The 11,934-nt window shown below is 37.7% G+C and overlaps 1 protein-coding gene across 4 annotated transcripts in view; it reads left to right on the forward strand.

Annotated features, from left to right (window-relative positions):
* ccdc50a (coiled-coil domain containing 50a) overlaps positions 1–10,678 on the forward strand; it is a 35,822-nt gene extending 25,144 nt beyond the window's left edge. For 2 of the 4 annotated variants that reach the window (XM_015361255.2, XM_015361257.2), the window contains 5 exons: positions 122–166; positions 1,028–1,132; positions 2,249–2,328; positions 3,461–3,555; positions 4,787–10,678. In XM_015361255.2, coding sequence (XP_015216741.2) covers positions 122–166; positions 1,028–1,132; positions 2,249–2,328; positions 3,461–3,555; positions 4,787–4,812 — 351 coding nt within the window. In that variant the 3' untranslated portion in view covers positions 4,813–10,678. Of the gene's footprint in view, positions 1–121; positions 167–1,027; positions 1,133–2,248; positions 2,329–3,460; positions 3,556–4,717 lie in introns of all 4 variants that reach the window. The other 2 variants (XM_015361256.2, XM_069197778.1) reach the window with 2 other exon arrangements.
* The last annotated feature ends 1,256 nt before the right edge of the window (positions 10,679–11,934 follow it).

Genomic DNA, 11,934 nt, shown 5'->3' on the forward strand with positions numbered 1-11,934 from the left:
AAAAACAGTTTTCAAATCCTTATTGGGTGGGTGTGTAATGCAAGTCAATCAGTGTTGTTTTAGAGTGTGTCACTACAGTATGTACAATTGAAAGGAAGGCTTCATTCTGAGTGTTTTTCAGGCAAGCCAGCTGGAAAAGAGGGCAGCTCAAGTGGCGCAGGATGAGGTAGGCTAACAATGTCATTGTTCCCAAGCATTTCCTGTGTGGAGTTTGCGTCTTCTCCCCATACATGCGTTTTCTTTAGGTGTTCAGGTTCTCATCTGACATGCTGGTTGGGTTAATTAGTCCTTATCAATTATGTGTGTATTAGTGTGTGCCTTGCGATGGACTGTTGTCCACTCTAAAGTGTGATCCCGCCTTACACCCTATGCTTCCGAGAAAGGCTTTGAGCATCTACAACTGGGACTAAATGACTTTCAAATGGGGACCAATGGATGATAATTCAACAGAGAGTGTTTGTCATCTGCCCTTTCCAGCTTGTTCTTTTTCCTGTCACCGTGTCCTGCAATGTGCTTGCACAGTACTTTCTTCTCTACTGCTAGACTATTTGCTTCATTATCTGTTGCTGTCAGACAAATGAGCCTCTGTTGTCCAAACTGAAATTATGTCCTAAATATTTTCATTAGTCGGCACAGTGGTTAGCACTGGTGCCTCACACCTCTAGGACCCTGGGTGTAATTCAGGACCTGGGGTACTGTCCGCCTGGAGTTTGTATATTCTCCCTGTGTTCACATGTGTTCCCTCTGGGTGCTCCGGTTTCTTCTACCAGTCCCAAAACATACTGGTAGGTTAATTGGCTTCTGGGAAAATTGGAGTGTGTGCGTCTTTGTTTTTGAAACGGTTAGAAAATGGCTGGATGAAAGGATATTTTTATTAGAAATGTAATAAAGGTTAATACTGTAGGTCTGCAGCATTGAATAAAAAAACAAAAAAAATGGCAAGCATTCCAGTAGCAATGCCCAAACAAAACTACATTAGTTGGACATCGGTGGTGTTGTTTTATTAGTTTCCATGGTGTGTTTGAAGGAAATTGCCCGGTTAATAATGGAGGAGGAGAAGAAGGTGTACAAGAGGTCAAAAGAAAGAGAAAAAGGATACACAGAAAGGAGACGACATGAAGCAGAATGGAAGGTGAGCGTTCTCGTTATTTTAAGGTTTCTGTGGGTAAATTTACCAGACTGTAAATTTCCCAAATTAGATGTTTACTTTGGGGGTAAATTAGAATATCAGAAGGATTTTTCAGTGGTAGCATCCAGTGACTAAAACAAATTTTATGAAAATTTTTGGGACTTTGCATTTGTTGGTCTGTTTTGCCCTTACCTCCTTTTTTTAGCCAGAGCGTATTTACTAATTAACTTGACAGAAGTTAATTAGAAGCTCCTTTCCTTGAGTGGTATTTTGAATTCTTGTCGATAATGTACAGGTGCAGAAAGGTTGAGTTTCTTTTGTGAATGAATACATTAATGTACAATTCACAAATGATCAATGCACTGACATACTCTTCTTGAATTAATTACTGTGATGGGTGCAGCTTTGCTCCTCGGGGACTTGATCACAACAAACACAGCTCCATCCCTTATACAGCAGTGAACTCCACTACACCAAAAGAATTCTACATGTCAAACTACATGCACTACATGTCAAAAGCGGATGCCATCGATTTTGTAACGTGCTCAGTGCATTGAACCATCTTACATCTCCTTCAAACCACAAGCAATGTAATACAATTAAAAAAATGCATTTGCTTTAAGAATAACAAATTGTGCTAAATTATATATTTTTAAAAAAAGCAACATCAGGGAAACAAATAAAGACCTGATGAGCCATTTATACTGGATTAAAACTTTAACTCATCATGTAAATACAGGAGTGCAGTTTAGTCTGCATCATCTTTGACATAGGCAAACTAGTTGACTCAGAAGAATTGATGAAGTAGGTTCAGTAATAAGATCAGAACTCATTCAGATGTCCTAAATGATGCTAGAGTTGTATTTTAAAAGAGGCTTTAAAAGAGCTTCAGTATGACTTCAGTATTGACCTCCCATGTGTGTGTCAAAGGAAGGGAATAGATTTATAATTTGTGTGTATTTGGACGGGATATGATCATACTTTTTTAGGGTCCACAAATTAACAGAACAATCACGTTTATTGATGCATCATCACCCATTGGTCCTCCGGCTTTAATCGGTGTTTGAAACTGGGGGGCGTCGGGGATCAGGAGAATGAGCCTCTGCTGTTGTGTTCCAGCTGGAGCCTGAGGAAGTCGTTCGGCCTCGATCACGCGAGGAGTGCGAATACCAGCGACCGCGACAGCACAAGCCAGCCCGGTATGACAGCCTCCTTCCCGCCTGCACAATATTCCCTTCCATCTGTCATATCTAATAGAATGTTGTGAATGGAGGGTCAGGTTTACATTGATCTGTGTTCGTCTTGTTGGTAATGTAACACAAAATATTGAGTTCAAGTGCGATGACATTTGGGTAGGGCTAGTTTTACCCTGAACTGGTTGTTTACTCGAAGAATCAGAAAGATTAGAGTATTACCACTTAGGAGGGTGTGTACAAATGTCTGAAGTGCACAAGATTTAAGCTAACCTGCATGCTTGTGTAGATTGGTTTCTTCACCTACCCCAAAAGACAGATAAACATTGAGAATGGCAGCCAGTTAGAGGAAGGAATTAAAGAGAAACACACCTACCATATTCATAAATGTATTGTCGTTATATCATTTCTGGCAATGCCAGAAAGAAGATTTAAGTTAACTGGCATGCTGGTGCTAGATTAATTTCCTCTCCAACCCCGTAAGGTAGATAAATCTTGGGAAAGACAGCTAGAGGAAGACATTTAAGAGAGAAACAGCTATCTTACTCATAAACTTTCAGAAGTTCCATCAGAGCCTAATATTTACAACATCATGGTAACAAAGACAATGCTTTTACTATAACTAGTTTCAATGTTTCTCTAAGACAGAAAAGGGTTAAACTGTGTTACTGACCAAACATAAGAGTAAAAATAATTTAGTTTCTACAGTGATGCAAAATCTAATTTTGTACAGTTTGCTGTGCAGTATATTATGCTTTCTTACAGTGCTATAATTTTACTTATCTTATTTGAAAGGCGTCGTGTGGTCTTGCCTGTCTGAACAATGTAGATCAATTCCAAGTCTCTTCACACTGAGTTCAGACCTCTGACTGTTGAACAGACCTCTAGCAAGATGCCAGACAGGCCGCCAAGTTCAGCAACATTTTTTGTTTGCCCAGTGGGCTTGAGATACGAAATTAGCCATATAAGATACTGGCATTTAATTTACAAGCATTTCCTGTTATTTGATATTTTTTTCCAGTCTAATTTGCATTCCTGTGGAAACAAGGTACCCACTAGTTGTATGTTCTGATAGAACGGCGCATAAAACAATATTTTCTGCAATCCCATATGTGAATTTTTTCTCCTTTCCTCTTAGTCCTCCTCCTCCTGTGAATGACTATGAGAATGTGGATTCCACCTATGCGTATCCACGCTCCTCCTGCTCTCCCAGGCCTGAAGCTGCGTACAAAGGTATTTATCGCACTCCCAGTGTGAACAGGTTAGCAAATGGAAACGCGCAGACCCCAGCAACCGTGAAGCAGAATCAGAGTTGAGCTTGAAGGGTTCTTGGTGTGTTCGATTCAGTGAGACCACATTTGTGGAGTTTCCAGTTGTCCTGTTGTGTGTGCTTGCGATTGTGGTTACACAATCTGATCCCAATCTGATCTTTTCAGAGCAGTAACAAACACACACATTCCTTTTAATCCAGTTTATCGACTTCTGTCTCATCAGGCTCCTGCAGACAGCTCCTTATTTTTACTGGCTAAAAGATTTTGTGGGGGATTTGTAAAAATAAATAGCACCGTGACTGGCAAAGGATTTGCTCTGAAATCAATTTTTGAGGCAGGGGAGCTCATGCTGTTGTTGAAAGGTCTGTGTATGTGTGCCTGTGGCAGGTTTTGACAGCTGTACTGCCGCTAAAATAACCAAATCTCTGGATTTAGTACTGATTTTAACTGAGGAGAAGTCCAGCTCTTAAGACTGACACCATGTGTTTGTTCTGGATTGTCAGTTTTTATCAAAAGGGAGCAGAATGGAAGGGCAGTAAGACAGGATGCATAAAAAACTGAGCTAGCTTCTTAGAACCATTAGCTAGCTGTTCATTCTGCTGTTGCCTAAAGCTCAGATTTTATTTGAAACCTCAAAGGAGCACCATGCCCCCTGTCAATTTCTCAATAGGTCCTTCAAGAATTTTAACAGCACATCACTCAATATTAAAAAAGATACTAAGCTTCTAATATAATGATTTGTGTTTTGATAGTGTTCCATTCCAAAGCATCCCAAAAGTATTTTTCATCACAGCGTAGTCCCCATTAAGCTTATCGAGGCAGCAATATGGAAATTCTGGTCCAGAACGAAAAGCGCCATCTACTGCTCACCAACACCACTTACAGCCTTCTTTTCCATACGTCTTGCATCCTAACACTGTCCAGGTCCAGCCTTGCTTAGCCAGTGAGATCTGACAAGATCAGGTTGAAAAAGTGCAGCTGTTTGTGATTTTTAATAGCCCAGCTATTAATAGCCCTTCTAGATGTTCGTATCGGTACAAACACTTGTGTGTAGGGAGAAAATAGTTTTGCTTCCTTTTACTGAGTTAAAGAGAAGCTGACATGAGAACTGCTTTCTCCCGCAGGTTCCTATTATAGACAGTGACCCCAGCCTTCTGCTGAGTTTCTTCCATTTTTTTTCCTTCATAATGCAGTGCTGAAGAAGGAACCAGAAGCCTAAACACCACATGTCTTTCAGAGATTGTAAGTGACTTTCCAAGCCTGTTTACATATTATCTGGAGAACAGAAAGGGAAAAATCTCAGTAGACATACAGTAAAAACTGCTCAAGGACACACCTTTTGTTTAAAGTTGGCAATCCACCAAAAGGTGGACTGTATTAATATGTGGCGGAAGCCGTGTTGGAAAATGTCATCCAAAATCACCATGGAAGAGGGAAGCAACTTTTTAAGATGTGATGTTCTCCGATGGAGTCTTTCATGAAGATCAAATCCTTGGTATTAATTTCCATTTCTCATCTGATGACGCGCACCAGCAGCAGGATGGTTATGGGCTGAGGAAGAGTCAGCATGGGTGGTCATCACAGCAATATCAACAACAGCAACTTCCATGCAGACCTTATGGTATATAAACTCCCTGTATTGTTTCTACAGTATGTTAAATGTGATGATAGCGGTAACTAACTGCTGGGTTACAAAGAATACACAGGAAGCCCAGTTCTGATACAGAGTTTTGGGTTTCTTACAGTACATTCACTCTTTACATTTTTTTTTTAAATGGTTTTTAAAATATAGTAGGGAAAACATCTGTCCTGAAGCTTAAGGCGCTTTAGCTACTTAATTTTAGAATCCAGCCAGCTTCGGTCTTAAAATAAGTGAAACAGATTCTAGCACTTCATTTTGTTCTGGACTTTTTGTGTAACTGTAATTGTCTTCCATCAAAAGGGGCTATCTGTCTGAAGTGTTTTTATTCAGTGATATTCACTCTTGCACCTGGAGAGCCACAAGGTTTTGAAGGTTTTGCATCTAATTTAAATAATCAGTGAGTAAAGAAATGGCAACAGTGGTATTATAAACATGTTAAGTAAATAGTTGATTCAAATAATTATTAAGATCTCATGGTGGTTCTTCAGTACCAGGAGTCGATATCAGTTTTATGTCCCAATCTTCAATCCAGCTAGTATTATGAAATCCAGTTTTGATTGAACAACTTAAAGCATTAAATTATCAGTATCTTTTGTACAGGGGGTGCTTTTGTATTTTGGAACTTCTCAAGAGCATATTCAGTCATTCCCAGATCAGCACATCTCTTTTGTTTGGACTGACGTTTGCTTATGAAAAAAGACAAATAAAAACATGACCATGCATGTTTGAAACCATTAACATTTTCAAAATGTCACCCGCTGTCAGCTGGTTTTGTTCCAAGAACAAGACGTGCTTATCCAATATGAATGTCATTGTAACTCCGAAAGACAAAAGCACCCTTCTGAATAGAACCCACTCCTACCTTGTTTCATAAATACCATTTAAAAAATACTCTGAAAGGAAACTTGTTACAGCTGCATCTCCTGATCAGCCATGTCATGCGTTCGGCAGTAAGATGTAAGATTATTAAATTGTTTGGATCTATTAATGTAAAGTTATTAAATAAAACTTCTTGGGAAATTGCAATGTAGAAAATGTGGGAATTCAATATATTTATGCCACACGTCATATAGACCTGTTTGTTATCTGACATTTAAGCACACGTTTAAATATTTGGTGTGCAGGATTAGTGTCAATTTTATCTTGAGAGTAATATTTTCTTTAAAACATTTAGCAATGACAGAGGGATGTAAGTTGGCTTGATAAGCAATGTGACTGCAGTGGAAGCTACTGTCCTTTGGCTTTAAGCCCAACCAGTGTGAACATTTACGCAAGTTGGCTCAGTCTAGAATTCTGTACCCCAGGACCAAATATGTTTTGTGTTTTTCATGAAAAACATTGTTACTGGGATCTTGACTTGTGAATAATTGCTTTGATATTGCCTTTAAAGAAAGAAAAACAGTTGTTGGTGTCAAAAACAGTTCTTTTATTTACCAAAATGTCAAACTATATTGTGCAATTATGCCAGCTAATATTTTCTAGGTGACTTTGCCATTGTATGTCCATGTGTGCAGATATGTGTGTATCAATTCCTCAGTTAATGCACTTCCAAGACAGTACTTTTCTACTGCATCAGATGCAGCTATGGACATGTGATTGCATAACATTTGCAAAAAAGTAAAGCATTGAACGTTGAATGCATGTGAAGTATTAATCTCTTAAATAAAAGAAAGAAATGTTCAAAAACCTTGCTGAAATTAAAAGAAATCATTACTGATGGTTGTTACTGTACATTTGATATAGTCTACAGGAGATTATTGGTTTTGGAATAACAACGGTTTGGGAAATATTTGTACATAGTGGCCTTCCTGTGTAGTAGTAATGTTCATTCCGATTATCCTGAGATCTACAACCCCCTTTCGTGTTTCGCTTGAGGAAAGAGTGATAGTTTCCCATTGGATCTTTTTACTTTTTTTGTTAATCACAAAACTAAAACCAAGTACAGTAAAGGCTTTCCATAAGCTTCTTTCATCACTTGTCAATATTGCAGTGTGCTAGAAAATAAACTGTTACTTTCACTAACATTTTGCACAATTGTATTTTTTTTTTACATTTTAATGTTTAATTTGTTTTAATTAAAAGTTGTTCTTGTTTTATTTTTTCTTATTTTGGTTTAGTGTCATGTGTTTCCTGACTGTGTTGAATCAGCTGTGTTCTCAAGTTCTTGATCTTCCAGAAGTACTTCATCCTTTCATTAGATTAAAGATGTAATTTTCACTCTGAAAATATAATTAAATGAGCTCCAAGATGCTTATCAATATGTACTGTGTGAAGATCAAGGATGGTGTGTTTAACAGAGCTATCAAACATGCTGTACATCACATTTTTTTAATGTACTGTTTGACATTGGTTTACTATGGAAAAGTAACAGCACACTCTGTGGGGTCTGTGCCAACTGTTCCTTCTCCCTCCAAACTGGATATTAGACATCTATCAGTAGTGTTTTAAGTTTTCTCTGGCTTTTTTTTTCTTCAAATTTGATCTTCAGTATAATAAGCAACATTATTAACATGAAGGAATTTATTTCGCAATAGAATTTCTTTAATATGTAGCACCCTCTAGTGTGATGTTTAGACGGGTAAATTAGTCTTGCTGTGACAGTGCATGATTTAAGGCATAGGGCCACAGCTCCAGTCCTTGAGGAACAGAACCCAGCCAAGTGTTAAACTGGTCCATTCCAAGACCTTGGAAATATTAAACTGGTCCATTGAAGCTAATGATCAGCTAAATGAGAGCAGCTTAAGAGCAGAGGTGAAAGGAAAACCTACAGATTTGCACTACTGCCCTCTAGGGCTAGAGTAATTTAAGGTTATATCAGTGACTCTTCACTGTTTTTGTTAAGAACTATTTTCTTTTCTTGATTTCATGGTTTCTTTTTGATTTCTCAGAATGTGAATATTGTCAACCCTCTCCTTCATGAATAATGTTACTTATTTGGTAACAGACGTAATTCAGTCAAGATTGAGAAGTGACCATACAAAAGCAGTCCTTCCTAAACAAGGATGATGGAATGGGGGTCATGCTTGCAATTTCTCACTGTTAAAATATTAAAACTGCTTCAGTGATGTTGCCATTTGTATAGACTCTGAGGACATTTCTGAGAACACCTGCGTTGTCCATGGTTTAATGTTTTGTTAAATCCCTTGCAGGAATCTCTCTCAGACTGCAAGGTCTCCATCAGCCTTTGAAATTGCTGTTAAAAAGTGTAGGTGGCTCTAAATCAGGTGCATATGCAGTGTAGCAGACTTAGGAATCAACATACTGTAAAATAGCATGAATTCAAAGATTAATATCACAAAAAGCCTTACAAAATTTTAATTTGCGTTTATTACATTTGTGATGAACGATCCAATGCTGTTAACTATATTGAATCATTAAAAGATACAGTATAATCAAATGTGCTTCGTAGTTGAAATTGTGTTCCTGGAGGTGATGTGAATATTAGAGACGTTTGATTTAATGTTGCAAAACACATCTGTACTGTTGTATAGTTAGCTTGCAGTGTTTTCCAGGCAAAAGAGATTTATCACTGTGTTGTTTTGGTAAAGGGGTATGCATTTCATAAGTGCATTATGAACCTCATGTTCGACCTACTATTAAGTTATTATTGTTAAACAATTATTAATCAAATTTGTTTTACACTTCATATAAGTTTAGTCAGACAGCAATGCAGCTACTGATTTTTCTGTGCTGGGTAGACACATGTTAGAGGCAGGCCTGTAGGGTGAAAAGTGTTTTGGAATTATCTAACCTCTAAAGGAAATAGTTTTTGCTTCCTGTCTTTTTTCCAGTTTCATGACTTCCTATTGCTGTTATGTCACTTGAACTGCACATATGTAAAAGGAGACAAACCTTTGTCATTCTCAATAATTGTGAAAGGGACCTGAGTTAAGTTACTGAAGAGAACAGCCACAATGGCAAAATGTGAGTTTTAAGGTTATACTGTGTTTTAATGTGTTAAGTGACTGGAGGACAAAGGTAGATCAGATAGACAACAGCAAAAAAAAAAAAGCAGCCCATCTCCATTTGGTTTATTTTAATTGGATTCACATTCTCTGTATGTGGTTCTCATAAAACTGAAGTTTTTTCCTCATTTCTGTTGATCAAAGTTAAAAGATCTGTCCAATTGTGGAACGATGGCACTGCTGTCTCAGGTGTGTAAGAGTTTTTCACAGCATGTGGGTTAAAAACCTGGCCTTAGTGCTCATTCTCAGATGGCTCCAATCTAATTACTGGATTAAAAGGCTCCAATCTAATTACTGGATTTGCTTTGAACATTCAACAAGAGCTTTTTTAAAACATCACATTTATCCTAAACCATACTATAAGACTGTAGAATCAGTGTTCATGACAGAATTAAGATTCATGTCCATTGCCAGCTCTTTAAGGATTTTTCATTCATGCAGTACTCAAAACAAATTACATTACAAGCGGTATTAAATAAGATCGATCTAATTTCTTTTAGTTTTGGCTAAAAACTTTATTTTTGATTTCTATCAACTCATTAATAATGATTTAAAACACAATATGATACAATGAACACCTATTCTGTTTCATACTGTACACAAACGAACTGGATGTGAAATAACACCCCCAAGCAAGCCGCTTTCCTTTTGAACATGGATTAAAAAATTAAGAATTGGCTCCAAAAGGCTCCTTTTCTAGGAATATGTTCCCTCAAACTTTCATGCTGCTTCAAATTAGTTATTTTTACGAACAACAGAAAAGCTTTACATTTAAAAGTTGTACAAACTCTTAAGTAATGTAATTCCACCATGATCTAAACCCCTCCTTTGTAACCCAGGTTCAAGTAAAACTGGTTTCAACTGTTTTTATGCAGATGAGCAAGATGCTGGCAGCGTCTTGCATAAAATAATAAATAAATAAATAATCTGACAGGTTTCCCATTGTTTACAGAGATCTCATTCATATTTATCATTTCCACTTCGTTATTTAGAATCCTCTTTATAAAAAGTAGAACATAAAGGCAGCAGATATTATTTCCATACATTGTTTCAGTCTAACATCCTTAAAAAAGCATTTAGAATTAATTGCTCTGAATCTAACCTCAGATGAGCTGTCATTTTAATTATGAGGTGGGCCAATTACTTTGGCACTTTGTCTGTTTCTTTGTGTGCGTTCTCCTCAGTATCAGTTGTTTCATTCTTTGTTGTTCATGTGGTTGCTTTTGCCTACTCTCTGCTAGTTGACTAAAATTATATCATTTTTAAATACTGTGGTATGGTTCCAAATTGAACGTATTGCTCTATCTGGGAGGCAGAGGAATTTTCTGGGAGGTTGTGTCTTTATTTTTGATACATTTTTCTTTCAGATTTTTTAAATCTTATTTTTGCACCAGTGTAAACAAAATTGCTTGTTGAAGAAACCTGTACTGTAATGTATTGGCTGCATAGAGCAATAAAGTCATGCTGCTTAGAACAGACATTTGTGAATTGCAGATGCTTTTGTTTTTCTGCGGAGGAGGAAGTTGAGAGCCTGTTCAGAGCCGGTTCAACTAGATGCCGGAAATGTTTTTCTAATCCTTACATGTGGAAACACCACTCTGTCTTCTGAATGAGCCTTATGTCTTCAGAACATTTACAGAGGTTTTTCAGATGAAGTCGGGATTCACTTTGTTTTGTGGTACAATACCAAACATCCAAAGGGTCCCCAGATGGTACTGAAAGTTACAGCCATTCACATGTAAACCCATGTTCTGTGTTCAGGCTACAAGGAGGTACTGGCAACATGATCTCATCACATCTAATTAAAACTGGGCCTGGCCAACTACTGGGTCAAGAGACCACCATAGAAAATGGTTGTTGCTGTAAGTGGTGTTGATCTCTAGGTGGCACTGTTCTCTCTGGACCAAACCAGAGCCCCATTATGGGGCCACTACTCTACTAAGTTTGGCTTCCCCAATCTGGCCTTTCTAAATTTCTCCCTTGATTCAACTGGAAAATTAAATACCCACATCATCTGATCTGTTGCATGTATCGCAGGGTAGCTGGAATATAATGGCTGCCATGTTATGAAGGTGGGTGCTGCACTTCAGTGATGGTTAAAGTTGTTCCTTTCCAGTAAAGAAGTGCTTTGGGAACTTTGGGACGAAAAGTGCAATTAATTTGGACTACCATTATCTATTTGCTGGGGTTGTTTATTTTTACTGAAATTAATTCCCATTTAAATCAGATATCTAGAATTCTGACTATACATCTTGATGGCTCTTTAGATAAGGAGAACGTATGCCCGTAGGTAGTAGCTGCTCGCACTACCAGAAACAATGACTGAAATTGTCTCTTTCTCATCTCAGGCAATGTTTCCAGCAGGGCGGAAAGCTTGGTCTTTGGTTTAATGGGGCAAGATGGTACTTCTGCGTATGCTTTCGCTGCAATATACAATTTAAAAGGCATAAGATATTTATTTTGCAAACACAAGGTGTCATTAAGAGCTCTTAGTATAAACACAGCCTTTCATATAGCTACATAAATAAATTTAAGACTAGGAACGTTTACAGACTACCCAGGAAATTGAAGAATGAATGGTCATTATTGTGAAAGGTAATCTTTGCATCAGAGTCAACCTCCAGACAGGAAGAAGTCCCCAGGCTTTTTTCTTTTACTGGTAAGGCTGAGCCTTACTCAAAACCAGGTTTCTAAAATGATTTTGACAAATGACTTAATCTCTAACTCACTTTTC

This window comes from Lepisosteus oculatus, chromosome 13 (assembly GCF_040954835.1).
Source record: "Lepisosteus oculatus isolate fLepOcu1 chromosome 13, fLepOcu1.hap2, whole genome shotgun sequence".
NCBI classification, from domain to species: Eukaryota; Metazoa; Chordata; class Actinopteri; order Semionotiformes; family Lepisosteidae; genus Lepisosteus; species Lepisosteus oculatus.